This window comes from Phalacrocorax aristotelis, chromosome 5 (genome assembly GCF_949628215.1).
Source record: "Phalacrocorax aristotelis chromosome 5, bGulAri2.1, whole genome shotgun sequence".
NCBI classification, from domain to species: Eukaryota; Metazoa; Chordata; class Aves; order Suliformes; family Phalacrocoracidae; genus Phalacrocorax; species Phalacrocorax aristotelis.
In genome coordinates this window covers 43,808,557-43,828,980 of record NC_134280.1, presented here as the reverse complement: position 1 = coordinate 43,828,980, position 20,424 = coordinate 43,808,557, and the positions used below count along the sequence as shown (strand labels likewise).

General features: G+C 42.8%; 1 protein-coding gene across 1 annotated transcript in view; it reads left to right on the top strand.

Annotated features, from left to right (window-relative positions):
* NDUFA10 (NADH:ubiquinone oxidoreductase subunit A10) overlaps nucleotides 1-20,424 on the top strand; it is a 49,072-nt gene that overhangs the window by 1,770 nt on the left and 26,878 nt on the right. The window contains exons 3-7 of the mRNA XM_075094180.1: nucleotides 145-360; nucleotides 1,224-1,310; nucleotides 4,889-5,010; nucleotides 9,831-9,910; nucleotides 14,410-14,464. Coding sequence (XP_074950281.1) covers nucleotides 145-360; nucleotides 1,224-1,310; nucleotides 4,889-5,010; nucleotides 9,831-9,910; nucleotides 14,410-14,464 — 560 coding nt within the window. The remainder of the gene's footprint in view (nucleotides 1-144; nucleotides 361-1,223; nucleotides 1,311-4,888; nucleotides 5,011-9,830; nucleotides 9,911-14,409; nucleotides 14,465-20,424) is intronic.

The following is a 20,424-nucleotide window of genomic DNA, read 5'->3' as shown; positions in this document are numbered from 1 at the left end:
AGGTGATCGACGCAAGGATTTTGTGCTGTTTTCAAGTGTTTAAAGTAAAGCTATATATATAAATGAGCTGAACAGATGTTTACTGTAAATGAACAAAACTTATTATTTTGATTGGTGCTCTGTTGTGGATTTTCTTCCTATCAGGGATGAAATATTTCCCAGAAGCAGACATCCATTATATGGACAGAATCACGGGAGATGGAACATTGCTGCATGAGAAATTTAATGGTTTCTGTAACCTAGAGAGATTTTACAATGATCCGAAATGCCCTGATGGACACTCTTACCGACTGCAAGCGTGGCTGTTTGGTAACCGTGTTTTACAGTATGCTGATGCATTGGAGCATCTGCTGACCACAGGTTAGATTTCACAGTAAATAAAATTTGTTTCTAAATTAACTTGTGAGTGTAAGTTGTGAGTAAGCTGTTCTGAAGTGCTTTGCTAGTATCTGCATCTTTAAGTGAAAGGCTGTTATGTTGTTAGGCTTTCTATATTTTCCCCATTAATGAGTACAGGTTAGCAGTCCTTATAGAAAAAATACCCTGGATATTTTGTTATAACAGTATCTCGTATCATTTCTAGCGAAGGAAATACATACCAGTTACCAATTTCATTAGTTTTAACTTGACAATCCCTGGTGATTGTTTTCAAAAATATATTTTAAACATGCCAAGACAGCTGTGAGTTGTACAGCCTTTTTCAAATCCTCCCTAGACTTAGTTCCTAATGGTTTCTTTTGTTCAGTCTTTTTGATTTCGTGAAATACTGGTTTTGTGGTGGTAGTTTTATAATTTGAGTGTCTTCTGGTGAGAAAAATTTCCTATGCCAACTCTGACTTACCTGTTGCTTGTGCTTGAAAAAGTTTTCCGAAATAGATGAAAAGATGTCAATGCCAGAAAGTATCACACATGGGTAAATGCACTCCTTAAATACAGTAGTACTTAGCTACTGTAGTGACAGGCAGAGTAGGAGAATATATGTATGGATGAGTCAGCCATGTTCAGCATACACATCCAGTATGTTTGTGTGAGCCAAAAACTTGCTCTTTTGTTTTATTTAAAATTTCTGGAAAAGCAGTCAGAAAACTGACCATAAGATGGCTTATTTTATATATTTAACTTATATATTTAATTTATACAATCAAAGTACTGTCTTTAATTTTAAATGTTGCTGCCAGTGGTCTCTTTGAACCCTGCTGACTGAAACCTGCTTCCAATTGCAGGACAAGGTGCAGTGATGGAGCGCTCTCCCTACAGCGACTTTGTATTTCTGGATGCAATGTTTAAACAAGACTACATCCACAAGCGATGTAAGTTACTTGCGTGCAAAAGGAAGTTACTTTGCCATAACCTCACCTGCAAGTGTGGTTATTTGGTTTTTAAAAAAGAAACAAAAATGCCTGCTTGGAAGATGTACTTCTTTAAATATTTAGAGTTATTCATAAGGTGCTTAGCCTGTTGCTGTTCCATGAATCAAGGACCAACCTCAAGCTGTGAGACTTCCAGTTTTAATTCAAGGCTTTGGTTCTGCTTATATTCTGTGTATTGCTTACTTGTGTCCTGTCAGAGGCTCCTGTAGTTCCCTGGAAATACAGATGAGCGTTCTGATGAAGCCTAGAGGTCCTTCAGGCAGACTGATCTTGCACCATCAGGTGGGAAGTAAATAATGGGTCAGCAGGATTTGACCTGCTTGCCTTAAATGGCCAGCTCCCTTCTGAACCTCAGAGAACATAAATGTTACTCTTGTCTGCAAGAAGGGCAAGGAGGATGATCCAGGAAGCTCCTGCAGATCAAGCTACAGCTGACTGGCCTGTAAAGTGATGAAGCAAATCCTCCTGGAAGCTGTTTCCAAATATATGGAGGATGTGAAGGTGATGGAGAATAGTCATTGTAGCTTTATGAAAAGGGAATCCCGCTTAAACACCTGATAATCAGCTCCTCATAGAAGGCTAGCTCAGTGGATGAGTGGAGAGCGGTGGATATTGTTTATCTTAAGCAAGGCTTTCAGTGTTGTCTGTCAACCTCCGCATTGACAGACTAATGAAGTACGGGTTAGAGATCTGGATAGTAGATTGAAAAGTGGCTGAACCACTTGGCTCAGAGTTGTGATCAGCAGTGCAAAGTCCAGCTGGAGGCCAGTAACTAGTGGTCTGTCCCAGGGAGGATACTGGGGCTGAACCAGGTTCAAACTGGGTTTAAAACGCAGATGACAGGACAGAATGCGCCTCAGCAGATTTGCAGGTGGTGCAAAATTGGGAGAGGAATGGTAGACACATCGTATGTTTTGGGTGCTATTCGGAGGAACCTGGACAAGCTGGAGAAATGGTTAGATGGTATGTTATGAAGTTCAGCAAAAGAGAATGCAAAGTACTGCACCTGGGAAGGAATAACTGCAGGCACTTATATATGTGGGAGACAACTGTCTAGAAAGTTTTGCAGAGGAGGACCTGGAGGTCCTGGTGGACACCATGTTGAATGTGAGCCAGCAATGTGCCCTTGTGGCAGAGGATGCCACCAGCATCCTGGGTGCTGCATGAAGGAGGGTGGTGTCAGTGGGTCAAGGGAGGTGATCACCAAATCTGGAGTGTTGTGCCCGGTTCTGGGCTACCAGTTGAAGAAAGATAGGAACTAACTGGACTGAGTCTAGCAAAGGGCTGCAAAGGTCACTAAGAAACCAGTGTCCAATGTATGAGAGGCTGAGAGAGCTGGGATTTTTTTGGTATGGAGAAGAGAAGGCTCAGGGGTATGTGTAAATACCTGATGGTATTTATGTGTGTAAATACTTGGTTGGGAGGAGGACTGGATGGAACCAGTCTTTTCTCAGTGGCACCTAGTGAGAGGACAAGAGGCAAAGGGCACCAACTGAAATATGAAAAGCTCAATTTATATTAAAAAAAAATCAAAACCAAACAAAAAACGAAAAAAAAATCCAAAACACCCAAACATATCCTCCTGTGAAGGCAGTCAAACCCTGGAGCAGATCATCACCTGGGGAGGCTGTGTGATCTCCATCTTGGAGATACTCGGAACACTATGGGGCACAGTCCTGAGCCACCTTTCTAGTTGACCCTGCTCTGAGCAGAGTGGTTGAACCAGATGATCTGTGGATGTTCCTTCCAACCTGAGTGATTCTGTGGTTTGGCGTTATGGGCGCTGAGCTCCTGAGCAGCGCAGCCTTGCTGTCCTGACACCTCGTGGGCAGATGTGTGGGATCTTCAGCCTTGGCTAGGAACGGAGCAGTTATGTGACATGCGTAGGAGACCAGCCATGGCCAAAACATGCAAGCTTACAGCTGAACAAAAGTTTCAAAGTCTCTAGAAAATAACTGTAAAGCCCAGTCATCAGCTGACCTCTTAGTAAATCGCTATTGAAATTCTCGTTTCTGCCTGTTCTTAGGAAATCTGGCATTTTGGCTATTTCTGAGGTGTGAAGGTAGTTATTTACCTGACTGCCTCATGTTTCTGCTCTCTTGTTTGATTTTGCTTAGATTTTGGAGGTGTATATTTGTTTTTTAACAGCTGCTGTAAGTTTCAGCTTCTTCCTGAATGAGTTTGAGAGCTGGTGATAATGAACTGTATCTTACTGCTCTGCGTTGGCGAGGCAAACAAAGCCTAGCAACCCACAATTTATATTTAATATGAAATTCCAACAAGTAATGGATTGTACTGAAATTCTTGAACAGCAAACGTCTTCATTGGCGGTACTGATGACTGGTGCTTACTGCGGTGCCAAGCATAGCGGGCTTTAAATTATTCATGAACTGTTTGAATTTGAAAGCCTGGCATTAGGTTTCTAGCTAAGCCGGTGAGCCTTACTGAGGAAAGCTTGCACTTGAGCTAGGTTTAATGGAGCCTGTGCTATTCATGCCACTTAAATTTGAATAGATGCTTCCTCTGAACCTGCCTGGCTTCCTAATCACCATTACCCCCAAAATGCTTGAGGTTATTGATGTGGTAGAAGAACGCAGTTGCACAGACCTGACCAACTGCTCTCAGATACATTTTTCTGTATGGAAAGGCGAGATCCTCCACTCCCGTCCTCTGAAGTGGACTCTGGTTGTTGTGGTTTTTGGGGAGATCTGCTGTTCCTTGCATAGAGCACAGAGCTGTTGAGTAACAGTAGTGCAGAGTATGCCTCCAGTACAGGTGAAGAGGGATGCTGCTGGGTTAGTGACATTAATATATTTGCTTTACCTCAGCGTGATTCTGTGTGTGCATCAGAGGACAAGGCAAATGCCTGCCTGATCCTTGGGTTTCTCCCAATGATGGGAAATAGAGTACTTCTTGCAAAGTCTTCCTGAAGCATGTGACTTTCTTTCATTACCACCTTTGCCACATTATCATCTCTGGTAGAATGGGGCCATTTATTTTGTGTGGCAGAAGGCAATCCATGACAGTGGCCACCTCAGGTGACCTGGGTGCTACAGTCTCTCCCTGATGTTTTGAGAGGCTGTTTCTAAATGATGGAGGAAAAAAACTAGGTTTCTCTAAACTTAAGTCAGAAATCTCCTCTTTGATATAATTGATGTTAGAGTCTTTTATTTTGCTGCATGTAGCTTTTTAGTTTAATTGTGTTTTACTTCCTGGAAGATTGTTGATTCTAAAAAATTCCTGAGTCCTATTGGAGGGAAAGCCTACTGTAAACTTGCTGTATCAGCCAAGAAGAGGAAACTACAAATATGAAGGTGGGGGATGTGATTTATTTGCAAACAGAATGTGTTTAGCAAATACAGGAAAAACCACTCAAGAAATGATTGCAGATTCATTGCCTGATAGGAACAGCATTAAAATTATAACCTATCGCACTTGTCCTCATTTGCAACGTGTGTATGTGTTCAACTGGGCTGCCTTTAGCTCTCCAGTTTGTTTGGTTTCATTTTTATATACAGGTCTTGATCACTACAAGGAGATCAAAGAGATCAGCGTTTCTGAATTCCTGCCACCTCACTTGGTCATATATATAGATGTACCCGTCCCAGAGGTGCAGAAAAGGATTCAAGAGAAAGGCGAGGTAATTTTATCTTTTGCCACTGTTGTGCCTGTTAATGTCTGCTGTAATCTCACCCTTATGCATGAATCCCATGAGTTGTGCTGCGGAATTCTGCTTCTGAAAAGCATCTCATCCTCTTAGGCGTAGGAATTGTGTGTTGGTGATGGCTCTGTGGGTGGTCTGGTATGCTCGCTTCAAAAAAAAAAGTCAACTTTTTTCACTGAGTCAATATGCTGTCATTTCTGTAATGATAAGCTCTGTAAAAATCATCTGCCCTTAAAAAGCAGCCTTTGTAGCTCCTGTTTCAGGAGTTGTGGCCAGGTAATATGTTTCTTGCAGCACACTCTAAGATTATCTGTGCTTCCTGAGTGCCAGAAGCCCAGCTGGCTGTCACCTTCTCCAGCTTCCCTGGATGACTGCTGTTTCAGACCTGTGTTAATGTATGGGTCACTTGTAATCAGTAAATTCAATTAGCTTTCTGAAATTAAGAAAATTACTGCTCAGTGTTTTTGTATTAACACAGTGAAACCACCAATTTTAAACTCGAATACCTATTAAAAATTAGTTTTCATAAGATATAAAATCCATGGTGCTTTCTGGCTAATCTAATATAAAGTTGATAAGAAATACAGTTGCTTCTTGTCACTAGCGTAACTTCAATCTCGTCTGAGGTCATGATAGGCGTATGTATGTATGCGTATGTATTGTTGATCTTTGACAGTTGTGGGACATTCTCACTTTTGTTCTCTCAAAACCCTTTGAGGGTGGCTGTGCTGGCTGGTTTTGGCTGAGAAGGGGTTAATTCTCTTCACTGTGGGGGTCTGGGACCTTTCCAGCTTCCTGCGTTCTGCTGTGGGCAGGAGGCTGGGAGGGGCAGGGCCGCGGTCAGGGCAGCTGACACCGACTGGCCAATGGCAGGTTCATTCCCTACCACGTGACACCGTGACCAGTATATTAAGGGGGGCAGTTGTGGCTCAGGGAGGCACGGCATTGGGTCGGCGGGCGGCGAGCGGCTGTGTCGGGTGTGGTTTGTTTCGGTGGTTCATCCCCCTCCCCTCCCTTCCTTCGCCCCCCGGATTTCATGTCTCTTGTTGTTTTGCTTTCCATTGCATTTTTGTTGTTTTTTTTAAATTTTATTTTATTTTAATTATTAAACTGTTCTTATCTCAATGCATGAGCATTACCCTTCTGATTCTCTCCCCCATCCCACTGGTGGGGGAGTGAGCGAGCGACTGTGTGGGGCTGAGTTGCCGGCTAAACCACGACAGTGGCATAGATTGTCTCTAAGATGTCTTTTTTTAAGTCATGATATTGGATGTAGACTACTGTTAAAAAGAAAATAAAATTAATTTAGTTCTGTAGCATTGTCTTCAAACTACCTCTTCTGTTACATCAGCATATTGGTTTACTGGGTTATTGAAACAGTCTTGGATCAGAAAAGCTGTAGGGTACTTTTGTGTAATGACTACTCTAAGGTTTTTGGTTTGGGTTTTTTCTTCCCCCTTCTGTGATATTTGGACATGTGCTTATAACTGTTCTCAGATGTGTTATGAGGATTAAATGATGTTTATATTGTACCTTGTTCAAAGGCTGAGGGAAATTCTAGTCAAATGAAGTATTTAACTGTGGAAAGCCTCATAAATTAGCAGAAAACTTTCACAGAATCACGGGTTGGAAGGGACCTCAGGGATCATCTTGTCCAACCTTTCTAGGAAGAGCACAGTCTAGACAAGATAGCCCAGCACCCTGTCCAGACGACTCTTGAAGGTGTCCAATGTGGCTGAGTCAACCACTTCCCTGGGGAGATTATTCCAATGGGTGACTGTCCTCACTGTGAAAAATTTCCCTCTCGTGTCCAATCGGAATCTCCCCAAGAGCAACTTGTGTCCATTCCCCCTTGTCCTCTCCATGTGACTCCTTGTAAAAAGGGAGTCTCCATCTTCTTTGGAGCTGCCCCTTAACTACTGGTACATGGTGATGAGATCCCCTCTAAGCCTCCTTTTCTCAAGGCTGAACAAACCTGGTCCTCCTAGCCTATCCTCGTACGGCAGGCTTCCCAGTCCTTTGATCATCTTAGTGGCCCTTCTCTGGACCCCTTACAGCCTGTCCACATCATAAATTTTGATTTTATTATTTAAAAGTTCTCAGATCTCTTAAACGTTTGGCAATGCCTGCTTTTCTCAAAGCCTGTGTGTATGTTAATGGGTTAGGGTCAGCTAGTAGCATTTCATTTTGCAGTTTCCTGCTTATTTAAGAGGGAGGCTGATGACTGCTGAAGGGAAGTGACTTCCAAGCCGTAAATGGAAGGCTGCCCTTGCAGCTTCGTGATCTGTGTGGCCCATGTTGCTTAGTCTGCTGGCTGACTCTCCCCTTCTGCCCTCCAGCAGTTTAGGCCATGACTGAATGTGCCTCTGCACTTCTAATGAACAAGATCATTATGTATAGGAAAACCATAGCTTTTTTGTTTTAGCAAACTTCAGTTGCTAAATTAGAAGCCTCTTGATGTATCATGGGAACCTGTGAGTTCTTTGCCGTTGCGAGTATAAAGGTCAGTAGCATTTCTGAGACCTTCTGGCAGAAATTGCTGGTGTAACTTGTAACTTCCTTGGGGCAGTGGCACTGCTGAACACTAGTGCTTATTTGGGGATGGTATTTTTTGGAATTCTGCCTTGTTGGCGAATGGAGTGTTTCATTGGTATTCAGCATGCTGTTGTTGCAGGCCACTGGAAAAATAAAAGCTCTACAGTGAGCCCAACAAGCAGAGACACAGATCCTTCCAACATAATGGGCATCATGGATGAACTTTTCAAACAGGAAATGTAATTTAATTTTAGGATTGAACTAAAGGAACACATGGTAGATTAGAGAAATCCTGGCATTTTGCAAATGTGGCATTAAACCCCACTGTGCATCAGATGAACTGTTTAACAGTAGGTATGGTATCCGTGAAAGATCAAAGAAAGATGTTGGATTGAGGGGTTGGAATGGATGGCTGACATGTACTTGTCTGGAACTGTGGAAATGGGTGCACATTGGCCCCCTTGTTGAAGAGGCAGACTCACATGATCTTCTCTTATTTTCCGGGTGGCTATATATAACTTATTACTCCGGGTGGCTATATATAACTTATTACTCCGGGTGGCTATATATAACTTATTACTCCGGGTGGCTATATATAACTTATTACTCCGGGTGGCTATATATAACTTATTACTCCTATGACATTATAGCAGTAACTAAAACATGGTGGGACAACTCAGGTGACTGGGGGATCACAATGGATGGTTATATGCTCTTTTATAAAGACAGGCAGTGTAGAAGAGGTGGAAGAGTTGCAGTCTACATTAAGGAAAATCATGAATGTATCGAAGTAACTATGGTGGTTGCAACTGCTCTATTGAATGCCTCTGGGTTAAAGTCAAAGGGGTCGTCTCCAAGCAGGACTTCACAGTGGGTGGTAAATAGCTCCTTTTCCAAGTGGCAACCTGTCACAGGTGGGGTCCCCCAGGGATCGATATTGGGCCCAATGTTATTCAACATCTTTATAAGTGATCTGGATAACGGCATCAAGCGTAGCCTGATGAAGTTTGCAGACGGCACCAAATTGAGTGGGGAAGTAGACGCTCCAGAAGGGAGAGCTGCTCTGCAGGAAGATCTGGATAGGCTGGAAGAGTGGGCTAACAAGAACCTTATGAAGTTCAACAAGGAGAAGTGCAAGGTCTTGTACCTGGGAAAACATAATCCATGAGTGCAGCACAGACTGGGATCCACCTGGCTGGAGAGCAGCTCTGTGGAAAGGGACCTGGTGGTCCTGGTGGACGCGAAGCTCAACATGAGCAAACAGTGTGCTGCTGCGGCCAAGGCGGCCAATGGGGTGCAGGGTTGCATCAAAAAGGGCATCAGTAGCAGAGATAAGGAAGTCATTATCCCACTCTACTCAGCACTTGTCAGGCCACACCTGGACTACTGTGTACAGTTCTGGTCCCCGCTATACAAAAAGGATGTGGACAGGCTGGAAGGGGTCCAGAGAAACCACCATGTACCAGTAGTTAAGGGGCAGCTCCAAAGAAGATGGAGACTCCCTTTTTACAAGGAGTCACATGGAGAGGACAAGGGGGAATGGACACAAGTTGCTCTTGGGGAGATTCCGATTGGATATGAGAGGGAAATTTTTCACATTGAGGACAGTCACCCATTGGAATAATCTCCCCAGGGAAGTGGTTGACTCGGCCACGTTGGACACTTTCAAGAGTCGTCTGGACAGGGTGCTGGGCCATCTTGTCTAGACTGTGCTCTTCTGAGAAAGGTTGGACGAGATGATCCCTGAGGTCCCTTCCAACCTGTGATTCTGTAAACTTCCTTGAATGCACATGTAGCTAGGATTGATCAGTCCTTGGTAAGCTAATCTTTTTGAGGCTGTTGATGGGTGGTTTTCTTAGTTTATGTGAACTTGGAGAAAATGAGGTGATTCTTGTAACGAACTGAAATAAATTGGAAGAAAGTTTTTCGCTTTCACTTTCTTCTGTTTAACCTGCCTTTCCCTTTCTTTTTAGATTTACTAGTGTATCAGAGTCTCACTCATATGGCTAATCATTAAAACCGTGGACATAGTACTACAGGGCAAGGCAGTGATTTATGCAGAATGGCTCTGAAGACTCCAAATGCCTTAATTCTTGAAACTTGCATTAATGTGTATGTGGTTCACTTGGATGTTTGACTGCTAATACAAGAGTGAGCTCTTGGCAGATGGTGTAGCAGCACCTTCTGCTTAGGTTTGAATCTGCACTGGTGGGAAAAGAAAGAAAACTCATTTCACAACACTGTTTTCTGTTTATTTTTAGCCATATGAGAAAAAGGTGTCTCCTTTGTATCTCCAGAACATTGAGGATGCTTACAAGAAAACCTTCTTACCAGAGATCAGGTTAGCAAACCAAAAGGTTTTTTCTGTTAAGTCTTTGAGTAAAAATGTGTGCAAATCCTAAAATCTCTGCCAATATCAGCAAATAAAATAATGTCATGTGAGAAATCCTCCTGTGCTATGTGGTACAATATTATGTCATAATGATGGGGTATAGTATCCATGCCATAACACCTGTGTATACTTCTGTGTAGTTACCTCTGACATTCGAGAAGCCTTATGCCAGTATTAGAATATTGGGCGATTAAAAATGAAGTCGTCTTAGGTGTGAGCTTTACAAAGCAATGTTTTTTTGACTTGTAACAGATTCAGAGTGGGTGAAGTGTTGTACAATAGTAAATTAATTGGATTTCATTAATTGACCTATCTCATATGTTGCAAAGCTAGGGAGCCCTGATCTGCAGTATGGTTTTTCATCTTGCTGTCTTGGGGCATTACAACTTTGCTGTCGTGGAGGCAGATACAGGGAAGCATAAACTTTTTCCTAGTTAAAAGAGCACTTCAGGAGCAAAGCCAGGAATCAGGTCTGTTTCCTCTGCAAAAACAAGTTCTGTTTCCCTTTCTGATGGTATTCTGTATGTGGTTGGCATTGACACCTTTGCTTCTCTTTCTGTTACCTTGCATCAGTGGTTGGAGTGCTTTCTTGGAGTGATGTCCAAAATGCCATAGCTGTAGTCGTGCATTTGTGTTTGTATGATCTGAAGAGAGCGTGATGCAGTATAAGCTTTTTCTCAGGCCTTTTTGGATAGTTGGGAATTTTTCTCTCCTAAAAAACTCCTTTCAGTTGTCATAGTTTTGTCTAGTCTTGATAGTGGTACGGAGGGAGAGGAGAAAGGCTTTCAGATAAGGGACTGATCCCTTTTCTAGTTCTGTTTCTCTGCCTCATGACGCATCCACGTGATAGCCTTCCAGGCTTGAAAAGGATTTGATGGACTTGTTGGTGCTGGTGAATAAAGACTGCACTGCTGCCTGCTCTGAGAGACTAAAGGTACTCTTCTCTGGGCTCCCCTGGCTTTTTCTAGCTGGGAAGTAAGAATGTGTGCACTGTAAACTTGAGATGAGACTATTATAGTTTGCCGGCTATCCCAATTCTTATAAAAGCTCTATCAAAAATCAAGTTCTAAAAATGTGAAGGCACATGGACATAAGCAGTCTTGGTCCCTTGTAAACAAATAGCTTTCTGGAAGGGAAACTTAAAGGTCGCAGAGCCAGACCTATTTACATCAAAACGATCTGTAATGGCACGAGGTTTGGTGTGTGCGTGAAGCTGATTACTGAGTTCTGCTTAAGTCAAAGCAGGTCTTCAGGTATGTTGTAGCCTCCTTGTTTCCCCTTGCGTTCTTCATCTCCCAGGGTAAATCAGTGTAATTGCGCTGTCAGCAGTTAAACTGAATAACTTCATATTGAACTTGTCATTCGTAGAGGGCAGAAGTTGTTGGTGCGATGTATGGTTAGCTGCATCCCAGCATGCCCCCCCCAGATCAGCAGCTGGTGTGTGGCTCTCTGAAGGAAACAGGGGCTAAGGTTGGAGAGGGAGGGTGGGAAGCCCTGGGACTGCCATCCCCCTGAGGGCAGAACTGTGTGAGTTTACTGGTGAGGAGAAAAACACTGCTTGTTCCTTGGATCAGATCGAGCCCCAGGAATATACTCTGTGTTTAGTGAGGCTAAATCCTAGACTAGCTGGTCCTGCTGTGATTTCAACTCTTTCCCCTTTGTATGTACATGGTCACTACACTTGTTAAGCAAACACCCTCTGGTTGGCATCCTCATCAGCAGATTGGCATACCATAGCTTGTCAGATCAATCTTTGTGCTTGGGTCTGAAGGACATCTCTGTCCCCTTGGGGTGGGGGAGCTGTGAATGTGTGAAACAAGCTTTGTGCATCTCTGGACCTCACTGGCTTATATGTTGGATAAATATACAGAAGCTTCAACTGTCTTTAACTGTTTGCTGGCTTGCAGAGTGATGCAGTGAACTATACTCACACCCAGCTGTTAGCTTCCAGGCAGACTAAGTATTTGATTCTCTAACTCTTAAGGATAACCAAAATCTGGTCCACACAGGCTGAAAAGAATTATAGTTTTTAAGAAACTCCTGCTTACTTTCCATGTTCAAGCTTATGTTTGCTCGTTCTCTTGTTTTTCTTGAAATGCAGTAGGAAAATAGTCTATTTTGTTACTTAGCAAAATTCCATTAGCAAAGTTCCGTTTAATAGGAGCAACCTGATGCTGCTTGAAGTGATGTGTTTTGCAGTGAAAATTTGGCTATCTTAAAGTTGGTTCTTCCTTTCTAGTCCGACGTGTTTATGATTGTCTTTTTACTGTTTCTTTTGATAGTGATTTGTGAGCCCAGTGCTGTGGCAGGTACTATCCTGTGATTTTGAATAGGCAGCTTTTGTTTTTATTTTGATTTTTGCTTTCCTGGACCAAAGCCCTAAGATTGCTAATGTTCTCTTTCATATCCAATACTGTGTCCGCTGAGTAGTTGTTTTCTCTTAATGAAAGCCTTAATCATCTGCAGAGTATCAAGTGATTTGATCTGCATTGTTAATGCAATTGCCAGTATAAGACTCTGGTGAAGTCTGACCTCTCCCTTTGATTACTGACAGTTGATATTGCAGATATGAGTATGGGTGCTATGCTGTCACAGCAGCTCCCTTTCAAAGGAGGCTATTTACTTTTTTTCTGTGGCTGAAGAGTTCTGTGAGGCATTATGCTTTGCTCTCAAGCTGAGAACTAACTCTTTAAGTAGCGCCCCTACTAGGACCACCAGTTGGAATGGCTGACTAAGAGCTTGGGAGTTTGTAGGAGTAAAACGCATTTTGTAATTGGACTTTTTTACCAGAGCTGTGTTAATGCAGACCGGTAGCTAGTTTGGACTGCTGCAGTTAAGGTTTTTTGATAATGTGACTACTGAAAGCAGCAATGTTTAGATGTCCAGCCATAATCCTGATTAAGCTTGGGAGCTGTTGTGCTAAGCAAAAAGTCTGCAAATTCTTCCCAGTGCTCTTCAGGTTTGTGTGTTCTTTGATATACTGTGCATATTGGGCTTCCATTTTATTTTCTCTGAAGTTTTTGTTAGCTAAAGGAAAAGTCTTCCAGGGCAGCTGGAGCAGGTTTGGGAACAACTGTTACTGAGGGCAGATGTGTGTATGTGAAACATGTTTGTATAGGAGCTCCTCTTGTGGAACTGCTCTACAAGTGGCTTTTCTGTGAAGGCTGTTGCAGGAATAGGGAAACGATCTCGTAACCAAGAAGCTATTACCTGTTTAAATGGTTTTTCTACTTACAGATCCTGCTGCCTGCGTTGTATTGGTTCAGTTAGCTCAGTGTTAGTAAATAATGATGAATGAGTATATTCTTAAATTAAAAATGAACCAGTTATTAATGTACTTGTTATAAAATAGAAGGTCTACAGAGCTTTTGGGTTAGGGTGGTTGAAAATTTCACTTGTTTTCAAATAGATTGGGCAGGTGTATTGTATCTGGGGAAGTTTCTACTTTAGTGAAACGGGAACAAGTTCATAAGTGGGTTTTCTTGACTATGTAGGTACCACAGTGTCACAATCCACTGTTGGGTTGCACAATTTGGCAGAGGTTAAACCCCTTTACTTTCCAACTGACCTCAGATAATTCTGAGAGGTTGGGGGTGGCTGGGCTTAACTTCTGATTAACTCAAATGTTTTATCGTGACTAGGTTCATTTTACAATCTCGGAAACAGAATTAAGACTCAAAATGGAGTCAAGTGCCAAGTCACTTTATTTGGCCAACAACAAATACTCAAGAGAAAAGGTGAGAAAGAGAGAAAAAAGTGAGAAAGGGAAAGAGAGGGAGAGTTGCAATAGTGACCATCATGGATCTGTGGCCTCCTGCCAGTCTGATGTACCTTTGCATCCAGTCTGGAGAATGTTCCAGAACACTCCTCGTCGTCTCTGCTGATTTCCCCTTTTTAGAGCATTGTCCTCTTGCATAGACAGTAACTGTCCTGCATACCCACACCTCCCACTTGGCAGTGGGGCACATGCCCAGTACCATCACTAGAGGGTGCTCGAAAGTTCTAGAAGGTCCAAGCCCCCCATATGTTGTCAGTCGACCCTGGGCCCAGGTGCATGCACAGAGGACATGTGCTCCGAGACAACAGGGCACACACTCCTGTCCAGTAGAGCTCACTGGGCTGCCCTGGTGATTAAACCGTCCCACTCTGTTGTCAAGGTGATCAGACTTCGGTAGTTAAACTGTCCTGCCAGCAATGTTGAGACAAGTTTCTAGTCCCTTATGCACAGGCCGTTTGCCCCTTAAAAACAATTTTCCCTCAGGAATGAAGCAACCTATATGTCTAATAGGAATTCTGTTGCAAAAACTCTGTAAGCATTCTAAAAAACTGTAAAGGCTGTGGTTCTGTGTTTGTGCCTTTTAACTTGAATTCCGCTTCATTTTGGAGCAGGGGGGAGAGAATGGGTAGAGCAGTTGTATTGAGGGAATTCAATTTTTTTCTCTTTGCAGTGAGACCAGTGAAGTTCTACAGTACACAGCAGCTGAGGCAGAGGATGTGGAGAAGGTAAGAGTTCGTTGCATGTAGTGATTTTTGGTTTTTTAAACATCCAAGACTAAGATGCAGAGAGAACATGTCCTAGATAACAAACTTAGCAACAAACACTGAATGCATTATGCAGTTAACTATGGCAGAGATCTGGGCTGGGTCTGTAGTAGACTGTTTTGATGAGCAAATGTTTTGTCAGAGTGGAAATCCCACCCACCATCCCTTTTGCCAAGATACCTGGCTATCTGAGCAAGCAAAGTCCCCTGCCCTGAAGACCACCTGATTAACACTAATTTTTTTTTTTAGTGTCTTTTGGCTGATGGAAGTTATGGTGGGTGTTACCAAATTTGTTTTGCTTTTCCAAGCAAATCCTGTGAGGGAAGCGGAAACAGCATTTTCTGAGCCTCTGCTGGGCTGTGCAGTGTTTTGTGGTTCAGTCAGCATCCCTGTTTGAAGTGGCTGGTGGGATGGGCAAGACATAGCTCAGCTTGGGAACTAATGGCATTAACCAATAGGTAAGTCACCCCCAGCATTCAGCTGAGACTTTGTCTACCAGTATAGGCTCTGTCTCTGTTGGCTTTTGCCATTGAGCAGCTTCCTATGATCCCGGTTGGTGCACAGGTTCCTATGTGATAAAATAGCTGTAGTTTTCTAAAAGCAAATCGCTATTTGGTTATAGCAAACAGCTGGGTAACCAGAGCTGTTATAAGCATTGTAACTGGGTTATTCATCTGTATCAGCTAGCATGTGGTGTCTAAACTGCAGTTTTTTCCTCCAAATGGTTTTGCCAGGCAAGTTAGCCTTGGGCCAAGCCAGATAAATTGCCTTCTTACCACTAGAAATAAACCATCTCTTATTATGTGACAGGATTAACATGAGATTACTGTTTCTTCCTACTTCGCTGTGTTAATTTTTTTGGAGTAGATGTAATATATTTGCCTTATTTCAGCAAATATTTTTGCTCATGGATGGCTGCTAGTGGGATAACAGAAGCCTTTTGCTTCCCTGTTAACTTTTCTCCGTAGCTGCTGTGCCCTGCTGAGAAGAGCAACAAGCTCTTTGTAATTCTGGACATATTTGTATTGGGCCCATTTCAGTTCTAGGGATGAAAGTTACATGGTGAATCCCTCAAAGCTCACTTAGAACTCTGTAGTAGCAATAAGGATCTAAGCAGTGCTAAAAATGTCTTTTCAGATATGTCTTGCTGATTTTAATATTTTCATCTGTGTTTCTGGTTTGAAAGCTCTGATAATCCTTCCATAGTCTATGTAATGCTATCCTTTCCTCTACTGGGCGGGGGTAGAAAAACAAGTCTGGGTTATATTGCTTTTTGTGTTAGGAAATAGGTCCAGACCTTTGCACAGCAGTATGTGACTAATTCCTAAATCAGCTGGGAAGAGAGAAGTAGCCGGGTGATTTCTCTGAGATGGAAAACTTACTAGATTGGGAAGGAGAGAAGTTTGGGAAAGTGTACAGGCTTTCCCAAATCAGATGCAGAAGGAAAACAACATTTGTTTTGGTATACCAGCACCTGTCCACCCACCTGTACTAAATACTATATTCAACAGGTAGCAGGCCATCTTACTGCAGAGGTTTGCTTATAGTTTTGTGGGGGCACTTCCATTTTGCCACAGAATATGCCCTTTCTAACTAACCCTCCAAGCCAGTGCTTAACTAAAGATCCACAAGTCCGACCTTGGTATTCATAGCAAGGGAGGTTTCTGACTGCTTACTGCCTTTGGAGTTGTTGGTGGGTTTTTTTTTGGTGTTCTTTTTTAAAAATCATATTTGAATGTTTTTGTTTTGCAGGAGGCAGCCTGTTACTGCCATGCTCACTCAGATAGACTGGATTTGACTGGTATCAAGTTAATTTTCTTTGCAAGAGCCTGTATGGTGCTGTGCTTTTGTTCTGATCAAAACGGTGTTGATAATGCACCAGTATTTAGGTATTGGTGAGAAGTGCTTCTCACTCTGCCCCCTGCGATTAGGCTGGGGTTATGCAAGAGATTTGGGAGGGGACACAGCCAGGACAGCTGACCCAGTCTGAGCAAAGGGATATTCCACACCACGTAACATCATGGTCAGCAATAAAACTGGGGGGAGCTTTTTCCAGATTAGCTGTTGCTTAGAGCAATCCTGAAAGCAATGGGCTAGAAAATCTCCTGGATCTTTGAGTTTTGTTCATGCCATTGGAGTCAGTGATAAGTCTGTTTCAGCTGAAGTCTGCAGTCAGGTTTTTTCTCTTAAGCTGGACTTTGGAGAAACAAAATGTGGATTTTAGTTGGCCTTGTGCATTACTGTAGCTTGTACCTAATATCCTCGTGTTCCCAAGCAAAAGCTTTATGCAAAGCAGGAAATACTGATAAGGACTTTCCCAGTCCTAAAATGTAAGCCCCATTGGTTTCATTGCTATATGTTTTTATGCCTTTTAGTTCCTTACTGTTATGAGAAAATGGTGGTGTGTTACATCTTGGATCCTGTCCTGTCGTGACTGGACTTCTAGACACTTATGCACTTGATTATAGAAGTTATAATTATTAACCAGTAGATTTAGTGAGGCAGTTTGAGTTTATACCCACAAAAAGGGCTGGTGGCTTCAGTAAGGCAGCAGATGAATAGAAGTTAACTGTGAAACTTCAGGGAGGCAACCGCTTGCAAACAGCTAGTTTTGGAGTACTGCAAAAATAAATTAATTTCTGAAAATGAGGTGGGTTTGGAAACTTAAAAATAAAAATTCCCAAAAAACAAAGACCTTACCCTTTGTTCTGAGATCAATCTTATTTATGCAGATAGCTACCAGTGACCTTTACCAGCTGATAATTCTGATATGAATTCTTCTGTATCAAGAGGATGGGCCTGGACTCTTTTCAGTGGTGCCCAATGACAGGACAAGGGGCAATGGGCACAAGTTGGAACACAGGAAGTTCCGCTTAAACATGAGAAAAAAATTCTTTACTGTGAGAGTGACAGTGCACTGGAATAGGCTGCCCAGGGAGGTTGTGGAGTCTCCTTCCCTAGAGATATTCAAAATCTGCCGGGTCACGGTCCTGTGCTCCCTGCTCTAGACGTGCCTGCTCAAGCAGAGGGGTTGGACAAGATGATCTCCAGAGGTCCCTTCCAACCCCTACCATTCTGTGATTCTGCATCATTTTCATGAAGGGAAAAAATGACTGAAGGAGGTAAACCTTTACATTTTGTCTTAGTCCTGGAACTGTTTCGAAGTAGCTCTCGAAGGTCTGAGACTTCATTCTTGTGAGTACTCCTGTGAAAAATCAGAAGCGCAGCATCTTTGTTCACGTGTGCGTTAAAAACAAAGTATGGCGTTAGTGTTAGCAAGGTTGGGGTGCCCCTGTTTTTGTGGGGAGGAATAAGGCACGTAGCAGCTGGCAGGCACTTGTTGAATTTCACATACCTACAGCCACAGTGAGGATTCTGCTTTGCAGTGAAAAGAATCCTCTGTGGCAAGGAAGATCATCATCCCAGGAATTATATATTCTCTGCTATGTTTTCGGGTGGGTTTTTTTGAGGGACAAAAATAGAGAATTGGGAAGAAGCATAAATGAACAAAATAACAAGGTCAAGGTGTGGATACGAATACTGAGCAATTATAGTTAATTTCTCAGGGTATCAAAAAAGAAAGGATAACAAGATTTGAGAACCACTGTGTTTCAAGAAGGTAGCCACAGATGTTTGGTAGAAGAAATAAGAGAAAGTTGGAATGGGGGCGTTATTTGCTTGTTTCTTCCCCTTCCTTCTCTCTGAGCATGTCTTGGAGTTGTCAGAATAAAGCAGTTTGTTTCCTCCCTACATTTTTTTTGTAGTAAAACCCATTGCTAGAGATTCTATTTTAATCCTGTAAATCAGGATTTAAAGCCAGTTTAAAGCTCTTATTGCTCAAGTAGAGAGTCTGCCAAGCCCAGCAATCTTGTCATCACTGTACATACAGTCATCAGTATGCACTGATGTAGTTCTTAATTTGGTTGGACAAATCTGGACTAGAGGAAGGATTATTGTTTCGAAGACAAAGGACAAGATGGTATCGTATTTTCATTGTGAGAGAGCTATAGAGATTGGTACTCTTTCCACATCAAATAAAGTTGTTTTCCCTTCTGTTCAGATGCAGTTTATTTTTGGGATTAAATAGTTGAAATTATTGTGGCTGGAAAGCTGCCCGGTGGAAAAGAACCTGGGGGTGCTGGCTGACAGCCAGCTGAACATGAGCCAGCAGTGTGCTCAGGTGGCCAAGAAGGCCAACAGCATCCTGGCTTGTATCAGGAATAGTGTGGCCAGCAGGAGTAGGGAGGTGATAGTGCCCCTGTACTCGGCACTGGTGAGGCCACACCTTGAATACTGTGTTCAGTTCTGGCCCCTCACTACAAGAAGGACATCAAGGTGCTGGAGCATGTCCAGAGAAGGGCAACAAAGTTGGTGAAGGGTCTGGAGAACAAGTCTTATGAGGAGCGGCTGAGGGAGCTGGGGTTGTTTAGCCTGGAGAAGAGGAGGCTGCAGGGACACCATATTGTGCTCTACAGCTACTTGAAAGGAGGTTGTGGTGAGGTGGGTGTTGGTCTCTTCTCCCAAGTAACAAGCAATAGGATGAGAGGAAATGGCCTCAAGCTGTGCCAGGGGAGGTTTAGATTGGATATTAGGAAAAATGTCTTTACTGCAAGAGTGGTCAGGCTGCCCAGGGAGGTGGTGGAGTCACCGTCTGTGGAGGTGTTCAAAAGACTTGTAGATGTGGCACTTCAGGGCATGATTTAGGAGGCGTGGTGGGGTTGGTGGTTGGACTTGATGATCCTAGAGGTCTTTGCCAACCTTAATAATTCTATGATCCTATGAAATTTGGAAATAAGGGTTGGCAGGAGGGATTTGGATTTGATCTGTTTACACAGGTGTATCCTGTTGATAGCAATGTTTAACTGGTAGCTAGCTTCAGTTTACAGATTATTTGCGACGTGATTTGGGAGCTTAATATTTTTTTAATGACCTCATAGTTTAATGGCTTTTGATTTGCTCATAGCAGACATTCACAGCTCAGAAATGATTTTGTTTGAAGTGTGCTTTAAAAAGATCAGCGTTTCATATTGTAATTAACATTCGTTGTAGTGGCTAAAGTTATAATTAGTGCTGAAATGAGCTTCATTAAGGTGTTTCAGAGTGCTTTTACATGATGATAAAACTAGGGATAGAAAGTTATCTACATGTTTAAATTTTTTTAAAAATGGTGGGGGTAGAAAGTAAATAACACCCACCCCCCCAAAAAACCCCAACCAAACAAAAAAACACAAAAAAAACCCACAACCAAAATCGTTTCAATTCCTTTGTGCTTGTGGATAGTGTTTTATATTAGATATCAGTTTTATTCAGTGTCACCAGCTTGCAAAAACTGGAGATGATGGTGAAAATGGGAGGCTGCTGACACACCAGCTTCACACTGCATTCTTTGACAGTGCAGAACTGTAAGGCTCCAGAGCTGGCCCACATGAATTTATCCACTGTAGGAGGTGTATGCAGGCTGAGCTCCTTCCTACAAGCTGTGGGCTGAGCTCTGTAGGGTTGAGGCCTCTATTGCTCATTGTGGCCATCTCTTTGCTTAGAGAAACCAACTGTGAGGAAGGAGTTTGGAGAGAATCACAGACTCACAGGTTGGAAGGGACCTCAATGATCATCTAGTCCACCCTTTCTCGGAAGATCACAGTTTATTCCAATTTATTTCAGTTCGTTACAAGAATCACCTCATTTTCTCCAAGTTCACATAAACTAAGAAAACCACCCATCAACAGCCTCAAAAAGATTAGCTTACCAAGGACTGATCAATCCTAGCTACATGTGCATTCAAGGAAGTTTACAGAATCACAGGTTGGAAGGGACCTCAGGGATCATCTCGTCCAACCTTTCTCAGAAGAGCACAGTCTAGACAAGATGGCCCAGCACCCTGTCCAGACGACTCTTGAAAGTGTCCAACGTGGCCGAGTCAA